At 35.9% G+C, this 23,957-nt stretch overlaps 1 protein-coding gene across 1 annotated transcript; it reads left to right on the top strand.

Moving 5' to 3' along the window:
* Positions 1 to 15,139: 15,139 nt before the first annotated feature.
* On the top strand, positions 15,140 to 16,204 carry LOC139868562 (uncharacterized mitochondrial protein AtMg00810-like). Its single transcript, XM_071856897.1, has 2 exons — positions 15,140 to 15,682; positions 15,785 to 16,204. Exons 1-2 carry the CDS (start codon positions 15,140 to 15,142, stop codon positions 16,202 to 16,204), a joined length of 963 nt encoding a protein of 320 aa, XP_071712998.1.
* The last annotated feature ends 7,753 nt before the right edge of the window (positions 16,205 to 23,957 follow it).

Here is a 23,957-nt window from a genome sequence, read left to right as displayed (position 1 = left end):
GTGAAACAAGGAAGTTAGAACTTTCAAAATTCAATGGAGTCATCGAAAGGGTTCCAAGTTTACGTGGGAATTCGAAGAGTTTGTTTTGGTTTACCTTCCGGCTTGTCATGCGACTTGGATCGCGAGTTCGCGCACCGATTCAAGTGGGGGAGAGTTGTAACATCCCTTTTTTCCCATACGTGAATTAAGGTACATATTTAATCGTTAGTACGTTTATAATTCGTTTATTTACGTGATTAAATAATTTAAAGAGTTAATTTGATTTATACGAGATATGTATATATACATTATGCATGAGAATGTATGTGTGTATGAGTATACACATGGTTTACGAGTGTATTAAGACATGTGAGGCTTTATGCTGGAGTTTAGACGTATATAGGAAGTAAGAACGAGTGTACTAGTCGCATAAATTGATAGTTGGATTAAAGTTGTCGAAATGGTCAGTTTTAGGCCATTGCCGCGCCGCGAGGGTTCTGGTCGCGCCGCGACAAATAACTCGAACCAGATTCAGGAGGAGGTTTAAACAGCTCGGATTTTATGTGAAACGCCGCGCCGCGGCATATTTAGGTCGCGCCGCGACCTTGCTGTCAGTCTGACTCCGAATTCAGTTTTAAAAAGGGTAATTCGAGGGTATATTCGTCCTTTTGCGTGTGGATCTGATTGGGACTCTAAATCTCAGCCACTTACCCATCTTTATTCATTTCTTTTCCATTTTCTTTCTCTATTTTTCTCTCAAACACAAAACCCATTTGAATTCAAAGTGAGATTTGAGAGTGAAGATTTGAGATTTGATCTTTGGAGCAAGAAGTAAAATTTTTCTCCTCATTCTTAGCTACAAGTGGATACTGTTGGTAAGTCTTAACTCCGTGTTTTGAGTTTAAGTTAACTTATGGCTAGGGTTTGGCCATTTAAGACTTGTAAGACCCATTTGGAGACTTAAAATGGTGAATTTGGGTTAATTTGATGTAAGGAAACTCAAATGATGTTGATCTAGGTTTTGGTCATGTAAATTAGGATATGTAAGTGTTAATATTGTTATTAGTCACTAATACACTTGTAAAATGATGAAAGAGTGTTAATGGGATAAGTTTGACTAAAATTGTAAGTCTAAATGTTAAAATGGGTCAAATGAGTAATGGTTGATCTAGTTGGGTGAGATAGGTATGAAATACCCATCAATTGTGTTAGTTGGTGTTAGTAGACTCTAATCACTAGCTTTTAGTAATTTATGATGAGTCATGGCCATTAATGGGCTGTTTTGGTGGATGTAAGTCATTTAATGCATTTAGATCATTAAATGCTAAAGAGTTAAGTGTTGGTGGTTAGTCCACTAGATTGTATGTTAATTAAATGCATAATTTGATAGGTTCATTACATTGAAGGTCGCGAGCTTGATTTCTAGTTCACTAAAGGCGATAAGGTGAGTGGAATAATTATATATGTATGTATATGATTTATTTGCTTGTGGGGTATGGGTTAAAGTTTGATGTTGACGATACCATATCCTAGGGTATATTGGTTGTTCTTTTTGATGAGGGTTTAAGTTCGATGTTGACGATACCTCATGTATGGATTTAAAGTTCGATGTTGACGAAGCCATACCACTATTGTAGTGATGTTTGTTTGATAAGGGTTTAAGTTCGATGTTGACGATACCACATTTATTAGGACGAATGGGGATTAAGTTCGATGTTGATGATACCATTCGTGGGGCTAGCCTTGGGATTTGAATAACTAATAGATGTTGTGAACATCGATGTTTGTGTATTGTGTTGTAGCATATTGTATTGTTTGCGTTATATGCTATTGTTATACTAGTTTATGATATCGAGGACTTAGCATTATACATTATGAAGGTATGCTAATTACATTGCTAGTATGTATGCGGATTTTGTTTAAGTGTTTGCAAGTAAGTAAGTTATATATGTATATGGATAATTATTGCATTCACTAAGCGTTTTGCTTACCCTCTCGTTGTTTACCTTTTTATAGGCTCCGGCGTGGACAAGGGTAAGGGCGTTCGTTTGGATTAGTGATCCCGCTTTGTTTGTTAGGGGACGCTTTTTGGATGCGTTAGCTTTTGAGGTTTGACCGAGATTTGGGCAGTTTAACCCCCAAACATCATGCTCTAGTGTCGTTTGGAATTTACACTAGTGTGGTCGAACTTGGAAACAATTGATTTAAAGGCATTGTGCCTCTTATTGTAAACATTAAACTTGTTGTATGTTTTAAATGGGTTGTATGGAACGGTTTGCGTTATGCAATCATTTTATTGGGCGTTAATGGTTAATTATAAAGAAAAAAAAATGTACTCGTGTTAAATACGGGTTGGGTTGTTTCAATAATGATGTAAAACTTGATATTGCGTATGATGCTTCATGTAATGTGGTTTTAAATGATGCTTTATTATCTAAATTGCATGATGATTTACGTGATTATCTCGTTGTTGATCCAAAGTTTATTGTTGGTATTAACCGTAGAGGACCCAAGAAACTTTGGGTACCTAAACTCTGGGAATTAAGATTTACAGGGTTTCGACGTTTGTGTTTGTTATATCGATTCTGGTTGCTCTCGACACATGACGGGCGATCAATCCTAGCTTGTCAATTTCGTTGACAAATTCCTAGGAACGGTTACTTTTAGAAATGATGAGATTGCAGCAATAAAGGGTTATGGAGTTTTTGTGAAAAATGGCATAACGATCAAACGGGTCTCATATGTTGTGGGCTTGGGGTGCAGTTTATTTAGTGTCAGCCAATTTTGTGACGGAGATCTCAAGGTTTTGTTTGAACGTCATCAATGCTCGGTGCAATCCACCGATGGAAACGATCTCCTTGTTGGTAAACGTTTTACTTCACTTTATACTATTTACCTCAATGATGCACCATCACATGAAACCATGTGTTTGGTTACTCGTTCAACAAAGGAAAATTCATGGTTATGGCATCACCAGATGTCACACCTGAATTACAAGGGTATTAATCGACTGGTCTCTAAAGACTTAGTTGATGGTATTCCATGCTTTCAATATGATAAGCATCATGTGTGTCCATCATGTGCGATGGGTAAGCTGAAACAGACTAATCATCCGCTTAAGCAAAACCCCAGTACTTCATCGCCCTTGCAATTATTGCATATGGACTTATGTGGACCCATGAAGATTTCTAGCCTTGGTGGCCGGAAACATGTGCTTGTCATTGTTGATGACTATACCCGATTTACATGGATTTTTCTTCTAAGGACTAAGTCAGAAACCACTGCCATTATCATTGAGTTCATTAAAAAGACTCAACGCTCTTTTAACAAACATGTTAAGAGTATTCGAACTGATAATGGGACGGAATTTAAGAATGAGCTTGATAGTTATTTGATAGAGCAAGGCATTGAACATCAGTTCTCTGCTGCACGAACCCCTCAATAGAATGGAGTAGTCGAATGACGTAATCGTACGTTGTGTGAAGCAGCTCGAACGATGCTTGCTTACTCCAAACTACCTCCAAAAATGTGGGGGGAGTCCATTTCCACTGCATGTTATACCCAAAATCGTTGAATCATTAATAAACGTTTTGATAAAACTCCTTATGAGTTACTATATGGTAGACGCCTGAATGTCAAATATTTCCGTGTCTTTGGTTGCATATGCTATGTGCTTAACGATTTTGACAGCCTCGGAAAGTTTGATCCTCATGGCAATCAGGCCATATTTCTCGGTTATTCTTCGAACAAAGTTGCCTATCGTGTCTATCACAAACAGACAAAGACGGTCAAGGAAAGCATTAATGTAAGGTTCGATGAGTTATCGGGAATGGCTTTTGAATAACTCAGTTCAAAACCCGATCCTAACCTGACTACTACTTCTTCCGCACAAAATTCAATTTTCTTGAAGAAGGGTGTTCCTATGGTAACAACAGAGGAACTGGATATCTTGTTTGATAGCCTTTATACTCCTCAATGGAATTCAAATGTTCAAGCCGTACCAGTTACACCATCACAGTCAACTACTGTGGAGACTCAACCAAGTCTTTTTGATGAAGATACAACACCAACTGATTCACCTGTTGCTTCTTCATCCTCTCTCCCACCTCATGTTACTAATAATCTTGAACTAATTCAAGATTCATCAGTTGATACAACTCCAGTTGTTTCTCCAGATATTCAATTGAATCCATTAGACAGTGTTACATCAGATCAAGCGGATCAAGGCTCAACATCAACAACGGTTGATGTTTCAATGGATACCACTAATGTACAACCTCTTCCACATAACAACCGATGGACTAAAAGTCATCCAATTGATCTTATTATTGGTGATGCATCTGCTCCAGTCTCAACTCGAAGGGCAACTTGGAATATGTGTCTATACACTGCCTTTCTTAGTAAGATTGAACTAACAGCGGTTGCTCAAGCTTTACTAGATCCGAACTGGGTGGTAGCAATGCAAGAAGAGATCAATCAGTTTGATCATTTGAAAGTATGGCGATTAGTTCCAAGACCAACGGGTCAACGACCAATAAGGATTAAGTGGATTTTTAAGAACAAGAAGGATTCTGATGGAATTGTGGTTAGAAATAAGGCACGTCTTGTGGCCAAGGGATATCGACAACAAGAGGGTATTAATTATGACAAAACGTTTACTCCGGTTGCTAGGATTGAGGCTATTCATCTTTTCCTTGCATTTACTTCTCATATGAAGTTCAAAGTGTTTCAAATGGATGTCAAAACTACTTTTCTGAACGGTCATCTTCAAGAGGAAGTTTATGTTGATCAACCAGAAGGCTTTGTCAATCCCATTCATATAAACCACATCTACTACTTGGAGAAAGCTTTGTTTGGTCTGAAGCAAGCACCACGTGCATGGTATGAGACCTTAACAAAGTATTTGATGGATAATGGCTTCTCTCGTAGAATGATTAATACAACGCTATTCATCCGTAGCAACCACGGTCACATTCTCTTGGTTCAAATTTACGTTGATGACATTATTTTTGGTTCCACGTCCCGGCCTTATGCAAAGAATTTGGTGACCTTATGGCCAACAAATTCGAAATGAGCATGCTTGACCAGTTAAATTTCTTCTTGGGGTTACAAGTAAAACAATTACCAAATGGGATTTTTATCTGTCAAATAAAGTATATCAATGATATACTAAAACGTTTTAAAATGACTGCTTTAAAACCAATGACAACCCCAATGAGGACTTTACTGGATGCTGATGCTAATGGGGAACCCTTTGACATTACTCTTTATCGAAGCATGGTTGGTTCTTTAATGTATTTGACTGCAAGTCGACCAGACATTACACTTGTTGTAACTGTCTGTGCCCACTTTCAGTCAAACCCTAAGAAATCCCACTCCAAAGCGGTTGTTAGCATTTTTTAGTACCTTAAAGGTACACCTAACCTTGGGATCTGGTATCCTCATGGATCCGATTTCAATCTCACTGCTTATACTGATGCAGATCATGGCGGTTGCCATGTTGATAGAAAGAGCACATCTGGATCAATTCAGATGTTAGGGAATAGGCTAGTTGGTTGGTCATCTAAAAAGCAGAACTGTGTGTCTTTATCAATAGCTGAGTCTGAGTACATTGCTGCTGCTCACTATTGTTCACAACTTTTGTGGATACAAACTCAACTTTTGGACTATGGCTTTAAGATTTCTAAGACTCCAATTTACTGTGATTCACAAAGTGCTATTGCAATTACAAGCAACTCGGTCCAGCATTCTAAGACTAAACACATAGATATTCGTTATCATTTCATTAAGGACCGTGTAGAGAAAGGGGATGTAGAGTTATACTTTGTGCCTACCAAAGTGCAATTAGCTGACATGTTCACTAAGCCCTTAGATGAACTTAGGCTAAAGTTCTTGATCAAAGAGATTGACATGGTAGAATATAGTGCTTGACATTCCTTAGATCTGTTGGGTCTTATTCTTGAGATCTTGTGTTTAGGGGGAGTAGATACTTTCTAGGGGGAGCAACTGCTTTCTTCTGCTTTAGTTAACATCTTTAAAGGGGGAGCCTTTAGATTTGAGTTAACTTCCTGGGATTACGTTTCAATGGTTACAAAAGGGGGAGGTAACTCATTGATATCATATTTCAACGGGGAGTTAATTCATTTTCTTGGGAAAATATCAAAATGGTGATTTACATTGTTGTATATCACATTTTGAGGGGGAGAAAATGGAAGAAAATGAAAAGAAAATTGTTTTTCAAAAGTGAATTTCATAAATTCTTTGTTTATATCTGAAATAATTCAGTAAGGTTTGTATACATCTCACTATGCAACCCGTTTTAACAATTGGTATCACTGGATATTTGTACTTTGAATATAATTCAAAATTTTCTAAGTACAAATCTTATTTTATAAAATTCATAAAAATTGAAAAAGATAAAATCCAAAAAGATGTGATTTTAAATGAATAAATGCTAAATTTAGTATTATACCGAATCTGACAACCAATAGTACAGATTCAGTAAGATCAAAAGTTTCAAATATTGTCTCAGGAATGTTTTTCATCAAAAATGTGATAGTCTTGAATGATTTTTGATAAAGATTTGTCAAAATTTGAAGTGAATATGTTTGAATTTGAAAATTGGACTGCATTCGGTAATTAAGGCCCATTCGGTAAAGCCCATGTCTTTAAAACATTCGGTATCTATAAATAGCAGGGTCAAAGTCAAACTTTCTCTCACTTTATTCTAATTGCCAGTGTTGCAAAAGTCGGCCAAGTCGGCCGACGCGTCGGCCAACGCGTCGTTTTTTCGGCATGACCGACGCGTCGTTGCTAAAAAGTCGGTCAAATGTAAAAAGTCCGTCAAAGTCGGAAAAAGTCTGTCTAATTCGGAAAAAGTCGGTCTAATTCGGAAAAAGTCGGTCAAAGTCGGTCAGAGTCGGTCAAAGTCAGTCAAAGTCGGTCAATATTCTATTTTTATTTTTTTGTAATATTGTTAATAATTGTTAATTGTTCATGTTTATTGTAAATATAGTTTATATTTAAAGATTTGATCTATATAATATTATATATAAATATATATTTAATAAAACTATATTAAAAAGTCAACATTAGTCAACGCCCGTTGCGTCGCCGTTGCGTCACCGTTGCGTCCGACGCGTCATTTTTTAGGCATGGCCAATGCGTCCCCGACTCGCGTCTTTTACAACCTTGCTAATTGCATACCGAATCTGAACTAATCTACCGAGTCTACCTAATCTACCGAATCCCGTCTTCTGTAACTTCAATTTCTTGGTAATTCTTTATTTTAATTAAATCTAAGATACACATACTGTAGATCTGAGATAATTGAACACTTGTAAACCAGAAAATAATGCAAATAACATGATTGTGATGCTTAATTTTGAAAAAGTGTTGATTATACCGAATCTGAGTTGAGTCTCTTAAATCTTATATTAAACTCATCTGATTTGGTTAATTAACATGAAATCTTGTCAAATCTATGTTAGAATAGTTGATTTATCAATTAACCGAGTCTGATTACATGTTTAATTGAGTATTTGATAGATTCTGTACATACCGAATGTATTCTTGCTATAGTACCGAGTCTGTTCAAGTCATTAACATGTTTTCCTGATTTGTTTGAGTTGTGAATTGATTATGACTATGTTTTTGCATGATATAAGACTGAATATGCATGTTTGGGTGATTATGTGTGATTTTTGAAGATACCGAATCTGTTCTTGGCATTTTACCGAGTCTGTAATTTGGTACTTTAAAAATAATGTGATTTTCAACTTGATAAATCTTACATGCTTTATTTAAGTATTTGGTATGAAAACTCAAGCTTATTTGGTTAACAGAATCTCAAGTTTTCATGACTACCGAATCTGCTTGATTTGTGCTTAAAATGACTAAGTGTTGTTCATATTCTTTGTGTTTCATAATTGACTTTACATGATGATTTTGTACTGTAATGAATATCATATGAATGTCATATTTGTCAATTACTTGTTCATATTTGAAATAAATGATTTTTATAACTTGGAAAAACCATAAAAATTATAAAACTTGAAAAATACAAAGGATTTCAAAGGCAAATAAGAATAGAGATATGTGCTTTATTACAAACATCTTGTGGTCTTCTATTTCTTATTTATACAGCTAAATGGCGAACAATCACTTCATCAACTCTGAAACCAACATTTCTTGCAACTACTGGACTGCAATACTGGAGAGGCATACATTATGGCCTGCTCTAAGATCTACTGCCAGTATGGCTGTGACTGATCTGAAGCTACTAAACAGAACTATTAGGTTTGTGGAAGCTACACAACCTACTGCTGTAAATTCAGAGGGAACACAAGCTCGTTTTGAATTTGAGCTAAGAGGAGTTCAAGGGATGAGGAGTATCACAAAGGCTGATTTCAGGAGGGTCTTTAGACTTCCTCTTGTACAGAATGCTCCTACTCTCCCTGCTACTCAGCAGATGATGTCTTCAATTTTTGATCTTGGTTATGTTGGAGCTACCAATGTTCCACCGGCTAAGTTTCAGAAGAAATGCCTGCACTCAAGGTGGTATGTGATCTTATCAATCATCAACGGATGCTTGCTGATGACAAGGAGTGGATCAGACAGCTTGACTGTGCCAATGCTGAGGCTGTTCTACTAATTCACAAGAGTAGAGACTCCTGACTATGCAGAGCTTCTATGGGATTTGGTTCAGGCCCAAGTTTATAAGCCAAGGGGTTCATACATCCCTTGTGAAAGGTTTTTCTGTATCTTTATCCATGATGCTATAAATGCTTGCAGAAATGCAAATATATTTGTACCAGGTACACATGGATTACAGATGAAAAGATTTGGGGAGCTGAAGATGAATACCCCAATGGTATCTGACAACCAATTCACTGCGCCGATTCCAAATTGGCTTGTGAGGCTAGCTGCACCCAAGACACTCAAATGCGTTTATATTTTAAGGCTGTAGGAATACCACTTCCAAACCCGGTACAACAAGAACAAGTTGAACCCGCCGCGGTTCCAGCCCCAGAGGTTGTAGAGGAACCTGTAGTACAACCACCCGGGCCAGTTAATCCTCCACTTAGGGTGAACCTCAAACGTTCTAGGGTAGTACACCAAGCTCAACCCGTGAGGATCAGGGAACCTAGTTCACCTATAATTGAACCAACCCATTCAACAACATCCGTAGTGAGGAGTTACATTGATTCTTCAACAACTGAATCATCTCCTAAAGATTCTCCTAAGAGAACTCGATTTATGCCTGATGAGATGATTCAGACTCCGCCAACCCAACGAGTAACTAGATCTAGGACTTCGTCACCTATCGTCCGCCAAACAATTACTACAACCGTTGGTGATACGGACCAAGACCTAGAGCCAATTAGGTCACCCTCACCCATCTCCGTATCAGATCCAATAATAACAGTAAGCCCTACACTAAATGAAGCGCAAGCTTCGGTAGGCAAGAGAGCTAAACGCACGGATGGTAAAAAGACCAATAATCACATCCAATCTAAACAGGACTTAATAATAAATCCTACTCAACAAGATGCTTCGGCATCTAAGGAAGTAAAGTCTTCATATGCGCGTTGACTCAATCGATTGAGGAAACTCAATCATTGAAGTCCAGAATGGCTGAAGGGTAGCCTAAAAGTCTTGAAAAGGCACCCTGCGTATCGGCTGGAAATCCTCCTGTGCCTCAACGTACAACAGGGTCTCGAGGTCTGGCTTATCTTGATGAGGGAGATCTGTCGCGTCCCATGGAAACGAGTCAACATGACAATCCTTCGGGATATTTATCAGACTTCCAGCAGACTGATCCCTTGGTTTATGAAAGTGATCCATTGGTTCAAACCACTTCTCTTCCAGATTCTGAATCTCAGAGTCTGGAGGAAGAGTCATTAACTAAAAGAGATGAACCACCTTATGGTATATCAATGATTTCAGGAGTCGAAGATAGCAATATCTCTGCGAGATCTAAACCGACGGGTAGTTCTACTACTTTGTCAGAGTCTCATGAGACTAAAGTCATGGAGGCGGATGCTTCGAAAGAAACTTCGCCGGCGACAACTCCGGTTGTTGCCCAACCGCCATCAGAAGGGGATATCACGAATCTGACTAGTAGTATGTACATCCCTACATATAAGAATAATACCGCACATATATCCTTACCTGCCCTCACGGCAAATCAAACACTTCCACCGACATCGCCTCCAACCGCTGCTGCTACTGTTCCTATTGTTACATTACCACCATTACCCTCACGTTCACCAAATTTCTATGATGCTTTGGAGCAAGAATATTTCAGTCGTATGTTTTCTCGAGTTAATCTTGATGTTCTTCGACGCACTTCGCTTCAAGCATTGTTTCGCGCTCGAGTACGATATCCACTTACTTCCTGCTCTTCTCCAATAAGTCCTCACCGTGATAATGAACATGACGATTCTGATCCTCAGAATAGCCATGAGGGGGAGATAGGAGTAGATAGAGATTATCTAATGGTGAACATTTCAACTAAGGGTGGTGGTATGAGGTCTTCATCAGCTTCTCAAGCTCAACAGGTTCAGACGGAATCAGAAATGGTTTCTACTCATGATGAAATTGATGATAAGGAGCCTGAGCAAGTTATAATTCCAATTGTACCTTCAGAGACTGATGGTGGACCGGTAGATGAGGATTTTAACTTAAGTGATTTTTACCTTGAAGAAACAGATGATGATGGGTGTGTCATTATAAGCAAGTTATCTTCAGTATCTTCAATTCCGGAAGATGTAGAGATTGTGGACGAAGGGAATCCTAATCCAGTAACGGAAAGTGATGATGAAATGGATTCTTCTGATGATGATGAAGACAATCTTTATGCTAATCCAGATGATGATGACATCTTTGATCATATTGAAGATGATAATGTTCTAGCAGATGATACGACAAATCCTACAGATCAATCATCAAATTTTACACCATCATCAAGTTCGAATCCAACAAATACTAACGAAAGCTCAACTTCTGATACATCTACATCAAGTGAAACACTGAATTCCAGATTCAAATACAACCACGGTATATTCTTTAAGAATCGGGAACAAAGATTGTTATTGGGAGTTGAACATGATTTCATAACTTTACGAAACACATTCATCGAGGAAAATGCATACAAGATCTTCCGCATTAATGAAATACCAAGGAGTAAAAGATTTACTTATATAGGTTCACGATTGCTTCCAGCAAGTGAAAGAAACTGGTATGAGTTTATGTGGGGGAAACATATCAACAAAGATGAAGATTATTTGTGGCTTCAAAGAAAATATCGTATTTCTGAAGTGTTGAATATTACTTGAGTCGGAGTAGAGATAAGTGACAAAAGAGACGTCATCAGTCAGTTCCACGTTATTAGAGAAGATGAGAAGGAATACAAGTTCACGGAAGCAGATTTTCATAATCTAGATATGCTTGACATCATTCACATCTACAACTACCTCAGTATCATCACCATTCGACCTTTTGCTAAAGCTCAAGCTTTGGAAGCTGTGAAAAGATACATGATGGAGACAATTGAACTGATGAGACGTGAAGATTTTCAAATTGGTCTCGAAGCGAATACGAAAAAGATTCGAATAACCTGTCCAAATCAATACACAGAGGGACTGAAGGATATGAGAATGTTTCAAATGCAATTCGAACCCGAAGGGTTTGTATTTGTGAATTCTCAGGAAGAAAAAGTGTTCATCCACACTGAAGAGTTGAACAAATACTCAGATGGTACACTCAAGGCTGCACTGAAGTATCTTAAAATTCGTCAAAGCAAGTTTGATGACATTGACATGAAAATGGGTCTTGGAGAGTTCATAAAGCATATCAGAGATCGTCTGAAACTCCGGATCCGTACAAGACAGTTTGAGATTCTTCGTGGTCAGAGAAAGATAAGGTATTTTAAAGAAATGGATGAATATCCATTACATTGTTCCAAAACATATGTTTCGGCAGGGATATGCAAGCCCTGTGTTGACACTGTCAACCCATCCAGCCGCACCCCGTATGCCACTGGAGCCTGGCGAACAACCTTCACCCATAAATCACCACAATATGCCAGCACCCAAATTCAAGCCTGCGTGAAGTCATTGTTCCAACACTTACATATGTGGGACCGAGGGGAACACAAGGGCCGGGTACTGTTGAATCAATGCTTCGTTGGTGAATATCCATTACATGAGGAAGATCCAAGAAAAGCGTGGGGCGTCTGGAAACCTTCTAAGCAAATTTCAGAAAATCAAGTAGAAGTTTCAAAACTAGATGGCACATGATGGAAACTAACGTTTGGACCTCTCAAGATTACTAAATAGGATTATATTGTAAAGTTCACATTTAACACTAAGGGGGAGATTGTTAGGACCCCGAAGTTGTATAGTGTTAATGTGAAATAAGCTTAAATGATGGTTCCTTAGAAGAGGGCTATATAAGGAACCTAAGTAGTCCTAATTAGATAGCCATTGCATTGTAATTGAGTTCTAGAAGCTGTGGAATGTAAATTTTGTTGATTTTCTCTCATACCGAGTCTCCTTCACACTTACCGAATCTCATTCCAACTTGTCTTTTCTTCAAATCTCAACATGATCTGACCTATCAATAATAATAATAATAATAATAATAATAATAATAATAATAATAATAATAATAATAATAATAATAATAATAATAATGTCCCTCTATTGAAATTTCTACCCAAATGCTTGTCGGCGCACTGCTGTACTGATAGTTAGTCTACCATCTTTAAATGATCGATTTGGTATAGACCGATGTGTTGAGCAAACTTGGATAAAGTTATCTCTTGCCATAATCCTTGTATCTGAAGGTAATGCACCAAGTGTGTGTACTCTCATACACTCTCATTAAAGTCATGTGGCCATAAACTCGACATATGCATACAGGTAAACTGGCTCTCGGATGAAACAAAAGGTTCTTTCAATCCATATGTGATCATTTACCGACATGATTATATAATATCTGATCCAATTCTGCCCTCATCCACATCTCTCCATAACGTCCCAGTCCATGTAAGCACCATTCTAAACATAAACAATTAATAAACAACTTCAAGATTTCGCTAATCCCTAAACTAATGATTCATTATGCTACTTTAAAAACTCAAGTTACTAATCAAACCTAAAAGTCACTAGTTAACCATCACATTGCATTAACAAACATGTAATGAAGCATAATCAAGCATAAAATTACAAAAATAAACAAAAAATGGATGAACAAATCCTAGATGAATTTTCAAATTTTAAGATTGAATCGTTACCTTTTATGAAGTTTTAAGCACGAAAAATGTGCTCAGGAAAGTTAGGAGACTAATAGTTTAGTATTGGAATCGTGTGATTTGGTCAAGAATTGAGAAAATAAGGTGATGGTGGTGATGTTTGGGTGTGTTCAGCCGAAAAAAAAGAAAGGAGGAGGGGCAGTAATTTTTTTGGTTTGATTTTAAAATGATGACAGAGGAGGATAAAAAGGCGTTTGTAGGTATTTATTATTTTTTAGTTAAATTAAAAAAGATTAGTTATATAATTAATTAATAATCCTAATAACCCTCATTTTTGAATTTTATGATGCTATCAAAATTTTATTTGTTACCAATAATACAATATATATATATATATATATATATATATATATATATATATATATATATATATATATATATATATATATACTGGGAAAGTCTTTGTTGTGCGTATTACACAGCCCATGGAGATTGATATATACGCACTGCCCATGGAGATTGATATATGATGATATCACACACACACATATATATATATATATATATATATATATATATATATATATATATATATATATATATATATATATATATATATATCAGAAGAAGAACAGTATTGGGTCAACTATTTTTGATAATCACGAAATCTGCTCTAAGTTTTTTCTTGCCGACTAAACTTCAGTCACCAGAAGGAAGAGTATAAACCACAAAATCTTCAATAAAGGATTCTATTAAGCGGAGTATCAAGTATAAAACCAAAAAGCCAACTAACTAACTAACGTATCTCAATAAATTAAGTACACCATAATATTTTTATGTGGAGTATACGAACCTACTATCTTAGATTATGTTGGGCCTTTGTATTATATTATTCATTGAATCCAACAGTTTGGGCCCTATCTGGTAAAATATATGCCACAGCCAATGAGGATGTTGTTGATCCCTTAAATCCAGCATTGCATCCACCAATGGCTGGTTATAGGTTGATCACAAAATTATAAGATGAATTAAACCAGTAAGTCCAAAATTGAAGAAAAACATATATTATTATACCAAGAAGAAATATTATCGATCAAACACCTAACGATCGCATGCTAATTTCAAACACTAACATGATTAGAAAATTACAAGGTAAAAAGATTAAAAATATGCTCCTTCAACTTTTAAATCATAAATTTCGACCCAACTTCCCTTGATTTCTGCCAAAAGTATAGCACCCTTCAAATTAAACCCTAGATGTTGGCTTGCAGTTAACTTTGCATAAAATGCTCCATTTTCAAACTAACAATGTTCAGTTATCTAATGAGTTTAATAGACTTGAGCCCAATTCAACCCCAAAAGTTAACTCAAGTGGATGAGGTACTCAAGCTATTATAAGCACCACAATATTATTACCGAAGGCCGATGTGGGATGATTTACTCAACACGCCCCCCTCACACGAGGCGCAGTTTACTGCGGGCACGGTCCCAATATCAATGACCGGGCGTGGTCCCAACATCAATAATCGTAGCTCTGATACCATGAGAACAGAAGCGAATTTATGTAACGATTCATTGTATTAACGATTAATCGTAACAATTGATTACAAGATTTAGAACTGATTTACAAGGAAATGGGAATTGATCTAACAAACTCTATGAACTAAGCTAACTGCTATATAAACATAGTTAACCCGCCTAACTGCTATTTCAAGATAATTACAATTCTAACCCTCAACTTCTATAAATTACAAAATGTGACCTGAACTTGTAATACAAAAGCACAGAATGGTCAAGTTTGTAAACTAAATAAATCACTTTATGGCTTGAAACAAGCTTCAAGGCAATGGAACCAAGAATTAACCAAATATTTGGTTTCTTTAGGGTATGTGCAGTCTAAACATGATTATTCCCTATTTTTTTAAAGAAGACAAAGGCACTTTCACTGTTGCTTTAGTGTATGTAGATGATATTTTGTTGACTGGTAACTCTGTTGAAGAAATCCAAAAATTAAAAGCAAATTTGAGTCAAAAGTTCACTATTAAAGATCTTGGTTTGGCAAGATATTTCTTAGGCATTGAGCTCTGTAGAACCAATAAAAGTACATTTTTACATCAAAGAAAATATATCTTAGACCTAATAAAAGATGCTGGTTTGACTGCAAGTAAACCAACATATTCGCCTTTACCTGTTAATCTAAAGCTGGCTACTGATAAAGGCAAAGTTTTGGCTAATCCTGATGTTTACAAAAGATTAGTGGGTAGGTTATTATATCTGTCAGTGACAAGACCGGATATCTCCTATTCATTTCATCATTTGAGCCAGTTTGTTAAAAGATGCTGGTTTGTAGCAAGTAAACCAACGTATTCGCCTTTACCTATTAATCTAAAGCTGGCTACTGATAAAGGCAAAGTTTTGGCTAATCCTGATGTTTACAGAAGATTAGTGGGTTGGTTATTATATCTGTCAATGACAAGACCAGATATCTCCTATTCAGTTTAGCATTTGAGCCACTTTGTATCTACACCCGCTGATATACATTTGCAGGCTGCAATGTATTTGTTAAGGTATCTGAAGGGCACTATTTCAAAGGCTTTGTTTTATCCTATTCAGCCATTGTTAAAAGTTGCAGGTTTCTCATATGCAGATTGGGAATCTTGTTTGATGACTAGAAAATCCCTAACTGGTTATTGCATATTCCTTGGTCATTCTTTAGTTTCATGGAAAACAAAGAAACAAGTCACAGTTTCAAGGTCTTCCACTGAAGCAGAGTATAGAAGCATGGCAAGTACTACCTGTGAGCTCATTTGGTTAACGTATCTTTTAAAGGATCTGCATATAAATGTTCAGGTTCCAATCACTTTATTTTGTGATAACAAGGCTGCTCAGCAGATTGCAGCTAATCCATGTTTTCATGAACGCACCAAACACCTTGACATTGAATGTCATTTCACAATTGAACGATAAGGTTCAAGAGGGTTTCTTACAAACTGCATATATTCCCACCAATTTACAGCTTGCTGACATTATGACAAAAGCATTAGGGCACAAGCAACATTCATTTCTTTCTCACAAGTTGGGTCTTGAAGAACTTCCAACTTGAGAGGAGGATATAGAATTATTACAAGTTCAGGTCACATTTTTAATTTATAGAAGTTGAGGGTTAGAATTGTAATTATCTTGAAATAGCAGTTAGGCGGGTTAACTATGTTTATATAGCAGTTAGCTTAGTTCAAAGAGTTTGTTAGATCAATTCCCATTTCCTTGTAAACCAGTTCTAAATCTTGTAATCAATTGTTACGATTAATCATTAATACAATGAATCGTTACATAAATTCGCTTCCGTTCTCAGCATCTCATACCTTCCATTTAAGATAAACACTCAACGAAGTATGAAAACAAAGATACTAATCTTCTTATAGAAATCTCGAACCAATTTTCCACAGCCGCCTACGTTTCCGCTTTCTCCACCTTAACAGCCACCATAACCACCGTTGTAAACACCGCCTCCTCACACTGACGAACCACCGACCGTCTCTGCGAAAACATATGAATCCCAGTGAGCTAGTTAATCAGCAACAATTTCAAATTTAATATATTTGGTTACGCCCAAATTTGAAACCAAAGCATCAAAATAAGAAAAATCAATAAACTAAATACACTTTCGACATTAGGGAAATCATCTATCTATCATCCAAAATAAAAAGTAAGCAACAAAATATAAGAAGCAGAGAGGTAAAAACATTCTAATTTCATATTTCATGATTATACGAATCCATTGAAGAATGATAAATGAAAAAGAGGGGAAAACATAAAATAGATAGATATATATAAGGGGGTAGAGCTGAGTCATAAAATAAACAGACACGCAGTTGTTTGGTATAGAAAAGATAGAAACGTGGCATCTTTTCTTGTTTAGAAAGATAGAAACAAAGATTTTATATAGAAAAAAAAGTATACTATTTAGCTAATAAGAAATGGGCATGTGACATATTGTAATAGAATTGATCTCCAGCAAACGAAAAAAAGAAACAAAACATCATAGTCACAAAAGACAAAGCCGAATAGTAAAAAACCACGTCTTCATGTGAAAACAAAGGGTGACACGTGTCAGATATAAAGACCTTGAACAAAATAGAGGAAATTAATTGTTGTGGTGCTTGCCTGCTGCTACAGTAATTAAATGGGTCTTTTTATATATATATAATATATATATATATATATATATAAAAGACAAATTAACTATATTGTATTAGTTTATTTCAATATTAATCTAGAAATAACGAAAATAAAAGTTAAATAATATTTTATTCAAATAAACAATTACAACGTAGCCTACTATCCTAATTCTGCAATAATTTTTTCAGATGATGAGGAATGAAAGATAGAAAGAGAGCTTTATTAATAATCCTGATTAGGTCGGTAAAATGAAGTGAGAAGTCCTCGAATTCCCTAAGGAGTCTTCATTTTTGTTCTTCTAGTTTAAGAATATCATCAATAAGCTGATTACATGACCTTCTCGCCTTTTTGACATTTGATATCCCATTCGTGATCCTTCATCATTATAATTAAGTATGGGTAGAAGTCTTGAAATCAGGTTTTGAATGTTTTCATCTTCCGCAGGGTCTCCAATAGTGAAAGTTACAAACTGTTAAATTTCTTGGAGGATTGATTTCTTAGGGAAGTAAATGGAAAGTTAAAGTGGTGAATATTCTCATGAGTTTATTATAGGTTTTTTTTCTTTTTGTAAAGTAATTTTCTTCCATCTTGTCTTCGGTTGAATCGGAAAAGACTTTCATCAATTTGAGGATTAGGTATAAAGCATGATCAAAAATTTAATAACCGCAATTTTTTAGAGTAAAAATGGGATTTTGCTCTCGGTATTCAGTCCAGATTTCGAGTTCTCAAACCATAGTTGCAGTATACCGGTTATTGAGCATGGGAAAGGTTTCTTCATTATTAATATATATCGGGAAATCTATGAATAAATCCATATCTGATTTCATCTCGAGTTTTTCGTCTTGATATTTGCAAAATATTTCATCTCCACATTCTTTTGAGAGTTTATCGAGGGAGAGTATTTTGTCACTTAGCTCACGTGTGATATCAATTGTCTTTGAGAAAGGAAAATCACATGAACTAAGGTGCCTTATGAAAGCTCCATAGACATCTAATCTCTTAATGGGATCAAAAAGATTTCTATAAAGTGAAGAATCAAATTGAGAGACAAGTGTGAACTAAGCAAGAAGTTGAATAGGTGGGATACAGATATCCATCCTTTTCTTCATCCAACATATGAAGGATCTCGTTTTTGCTTAATCCCCTGTTAGGTGATGAAAAAGGTCGGAACAGTTTTCGTTTAGAGAATAACATTCCTCTGAAATCGATAAAATCTCTAAGTCGAGATTCATTCGGGTTCTTAGAATACAGGCTCAGGGGGTTTTCACCTCCTAATGAAATTTATCAAGGTTTAGATTTATGTTAGATAGACTTGAATTTATTCATTTATTGCCTTTGAAAAGAAAAACTTCTTCTGTTTTCGAAGTTTTGTGGAGCTAATGGTTTCCTTACTTTTTAAAAAATAAAAATATTTTTTAAAAAAATATAATTATTATTTTTTTCTAAATTTCAAAATGACGAAAATACAATCCGTTCATTTTAGGAGGACAAGTGTGGGGGACAAGATCCTAATATATAGGAGGTGAATGAATGGTCCACAATACTTTCCTCGCTTCCACCTACTTGATTACTACCCTGTTGATCCTCTCCCGTACAATATTTATATATTATACATTTCTTTCTACACGTTAAACCTTATAATATATTAATACCTATATATTCTATATTTAGACATGTTCGACTTTTACTAATTTTCTATCATAGTACTTCCTAAACATAAATTTCAAAAACTAGTGAAATGATTCGTGGAACCACGAGTTTGTTTAAACAAAACAGTTTAATGATATGTTTTAGGTATTAAGTGAACGTACATGCTAAAGTCATTTAGTTTAATGACCCGTGGAGTCACAGATTCCGACTAAGAAACTTGTCGTTGTTTTCACAAATATATTGATATACTTAACTAGGTAAAAATAAATTAACTACATTTATTCTCCACCACTTTCTTCCAATTTTCATCATAATTGTTATTTTTCTTGTCATAAAAGCTACATTACAACATTTTATTGAGACATGTAATAATAATAAAATTTGCCTTTAAAATTGAGTATTTATATTTTTTTTAGTAATTACAAATGTGTCTTTAATTTAAAAAAAAAAAATTAACATACAATTATTATATGAAGGTTGTACAATATGCTTCAAAGTTTGTACATGTTTTAATGAGTTGTTTTGTAAAAGATTGTACAATTTGTTTTAAAGTTTATACATATGGTCATGAGGGTGTGTTTTATCATAAGGTTGTACATAAAGTTTAAAATATTGTACATATGATCATGGGGGTGTTATACCATAAGGTTGTACATAATGCTTCAAATATTGTACATTTGGTGATGAGGGTATTTTATCATAAGGTTGTACATAATGCTTCATATATTATACAATTAACATGTTAATATTTTTATTAAAAATAATTAATTATTTTAATGACATCATCATGAGGGGCTTAAAAAATTCTCCTTTTTATAAATTTTTGAAGCTTGAATAATCTTTATTTATGACATCATCATTTTAAATATTTATATGATACGATAGATAAATAATTACAACGAGGCTGGGTGTGATGACCCGAAAAATTTCGACTAATTTAAACCAATTCTCTTTATGATTTAATATTATGTAAATATACATATATGTATGTATAAATATATATATATATTATAAGATGTACAAGTAAAAACGACTTTCCTACAGTAAAACATTAATTGCTACAGTAAAAATGACTTTGCTACAGTAAAACACTATTTTGCTACAGTGCTACAGTGATTTGCTACAGTAAAACATTATTTGCTACAGTGAACTGTGAGTTATAGTCTCCCTTTTTAAATGCTTTAAATATTTTTGGGCTGAGAATACATGCAATTTATTTTAAACACAATAAGACACAAGTACATACAAAATTCTACACTGAGTTAAACCGAAAATCCCTTAGCTTTGGTAACTAGTAGCTGCCAGTACATAGGATATGGACTGGTGGGCGCGAATAATTGTATATGGATCCATAGGGCTTGACATCCCCGTCCGAGCTAGAGCGCTAGCCTTTTAACGGACGTATGTTATTTGAGTTTAAGACACGTTGGTTTGCGCGTATTAAAACGAATGGGGTAATTATCACTATAGCGTTAAGTTTAGTTACCAGGGTGCTCTGTTACGTAGAATCTATTGATAAACTTTTGATGAAATCTTGTGGTCTATCTTTATATATGTTTATGACTCGAGCAATTAAACCTATAACTCACCAACATTCGTGTTGACTTTTTAGCATGTTTTATTCTCAGGTCCTTAGAATGCTTCCGCTGTGATGTGCTTGTTGCCTGCATGGAGTCTCTCATGCTTTGTACAAAGTTTATTGCATTCAAAATAAAACTGCGTTGTGTAATAAATAATTGGACTGTGATGTCAACCTGTAAATTAAAGACTTATGTATTTTGGGGTTTTGCTTATACCTAAGCACTCGCCCACATGTTTATAACTTTCTATGTTTAGAAAGTCACTTATTTTAATGAATGCAATATTTTATCAAAATGTATCATATAGAGGTCAAAACCTCACTGTGGAATCAATGATTAACGTGCCGCGTCAATAGCGATTTTGACGGGTCGTTACAGTTGGTATCCGAGCTTGAGGTCATAGGGAACCAGAAATTACATTATTGTGTTTAACTGGTAATTGTTAGGATGCATTAGTGAGTCTGGACTATGACCATATCTGTTTTTCCTGATTTTTGCTTATTATTTGGTCAAAAACATTATATGTGATATATTTATATGCTAACGTATTAACGATGTTTCAATTATGTGATAGATGACTTCCTCTAATCCTATCATTTTGTACGACTCGGAATCGGACACTGAATCTATTCTATCCACAACTGAAAAGGGCGTTCCAATACCTATTAAAGAAGAAATTGTGTTAGCCCTGATAAGGAGAAGAACAAAGAACCCGCACGTGGGAGGGCATTTAATGTTAGTGCCAGTAAAGCACGTGAGGATCCTAATCTTGTCACGGGTACGTTTACCGTTAATAATCAACTAGCTTCTATTATGTTTGATACGGGTGCTGATAGAAGTTATATGTGTAAAGACTTTAGTTTTAAACTAAAATGTGCATCATTACCTCTAGACGATAAATATACTATTGAATTAGCTAATGGTAAACTGATAAAAGCCGATAAAATTTGCCATGGTTGCGAAATGAATCTCGCTGGTGAAACCTTCAAAATCGATTTGATACCCGTAGAATTAGGAAGTTTTGACGTAATCGTTGGCATGGACTGGATGTCCAAAACAAGAGCGGAAGTTATTTGCGCTGAGAAAGCAATCCGCATCCCTCGTAAGGATGAAACGTCATTAATGATTTATGGGGAGAAGAGCAACTCAAAGCTGAACTTTATCAGCTGTATGAAGGCCCAGAAACTTATAAGAAAAGGTTGTTATGCTATTCTGGCACATGTAAAGAAGATCGATACTGAAGAAAGAAGCATTAATGACATGCCGGTTGTAAGAGAATATCCCGAAGTATTTCCAGAAGAATTACCGGGGCTACCTCCACACAGATGTGTAGAATTCCAGATTGATCTCATACCAGGAGCTGCACCTGTAGCCCGATCTCCATATAGACTTGCACCTTCAGAAATGCAAGAATTACAAGACCAGTTGCAAGAATTATCGGACCGTGGATTTATTCGTCCTAGTTTTTCACCTTGGGGTGCTCCTATTCTGTTCGTCAAGAAGAAGGATGGATCTATGAGAATGTGCATAGATTACCGAGAATTAAACAAATTAACGATCAAGAATCGGTACCCATTACCGAGGATTGATGATTTGTTTGATCAATTGCAAGGATCAAGTGTTTATTCTAAGATTGATCTACGCTCCGGATATCATCAACTGAGAGTGAAGGAAGAAGATGTTCCTAAAACCGCGTTCAGAACCCGTTACGGTCACTATGAGTTTCTAGTCATGCCTTTTGGATTAACTAATGCTCCAGCAGTATTCATGGATCTAATGAATCGCATCTGTAGACCGTATTTAGACAAATTTGTCATTGTTTTTATCGACGACATATTGATTTACTCGAAGAACAAGGAAGAACATGAGCAACACTTAAGACTGGTACTGGAGATACTCAAGAAAGAAGAATTGTACGCAAAATTTTCGAAGTGTGATTTCTGGTTACAAGAAGTACAATTTTTGGGCCATGTTGTCAGTAAACATGGAATTAAAGTTGACCCCGCCAAGATCGAAGCCATTAGTAAATGGGAAACCCCGAAGACTCCAACACAAATTCGCCAATTCTTAGGTCTTGCTGGTTACTACCGAAGATTCATTCAAGATTTCTCTAGAATCGCCAAACCCTTAACTTCATTGACTCAAAAGGGAAAGAAATATGATTGGTCCACGGAACAGGAATCCTCATTCCAGTTATTAAAGAAGAAGTTAACGTCTGCACCCATTTTGTCATTACCAGAAGGAAATGATGATTTCGTGATCTATTGTGACGCTTCGCGCCAAGGTTTAGGATGTGTATTAATGCAACGCACAAAAGTTATCGCATATGCCTCACGACAACTAAAAATTCATGAAAAGAACTATACGACACACGATTTGGAACTTGGAGCTGTAGTTTTTGCACTCAAAATATGGAGACACTATCTATATGGCACCAAGTGTACAGTGTACACCGACCATAAGAGTCTTCAGCATATTTTTGATCAAAAACAACTCAATATGAGACAACGTCGCTGGGTAGAGTTGTTAAACGATTACGATTGTGAAATCCGTTACCACCCCGGAAAGGCTAATGTTGTAGCTGATGCCCTAAGTCGAAAAGAAAGAGTAAAACCTCTTAGGGTCCGAGCTTTGAATATTACAATTCGTACTGATCTCACAAAGCAAATTCAAGCAGCACAGTTAGAGGCTTTAAAAGAAGAAAACAAAAAAGGCGAAATAAGCAAAGGGTTAGAAAAACAACTTGAAGAAAAAGCCGATGGAACCCTGTATTTTGCTGGTAGGATATGGGTACCAAAACATGGTAACCTAAGGCAACTAGTACTGGATGAAGCACACAAGACGAGGTACTCAATTCACCCAGGAAACGGAAAAATGTACCACGATCTCAAGAAGTTTTATTGGTGGCCTAATATGAAAACAGAAATTGCTACTTATGTAAGCAAATGTTTAACGTGTGCAAAGGTCAAAGCTGAGCACCAAAAGCCGTCAGGATTACTGCAACAACCAGAAATTCCGCAGTGGAAATGGGAAAGAATAACCATGGATTTCATTACGAAATTGCCAAGGACTGCAAGTAGTCATGATACTATTTGGGTGATAGTTGATCGTCTAACTAAATCAGCTCACTTTCTACCAATAAAGGAGACAGACAGTATGGAGAAATTAGCACGCCTATATTTGAAGGAAGTAGTTTCCAGGCATGGTGTGCCCATCTCTATCATATCTGATCGCGACACCAGATTCACATCACGTTTCTGGCAGTCATTACAAAAAGCATTGGGAACTCGATTAGATATGAGCACCGCTTA

The sequence above is a fragment of the Rutidosis leptorrhynchoides genome, chromosome 9, assembly GCF_046630445.1.
Source record: "Rutidosis leptorrhynchoides isolate AG116_Rl617_1_P2 chromosome 9, CSIRO_AGI_Rlap_v1, whole genome shotgun sequence".
In the NCBI taxonomy this organism is placed as follows: Eukaryota; Viridiplantae; Streptophyta; class Magnoliopsida; order Asterales; family Asteraceae; genus Rutidosis; species Rutidosis leptorrhynchoides.
The sequence above is the reverse complement of the archived record's forward strand: the minus strand, read 5'-3'. Positions and strand labels throughout refer to the sequence as shown.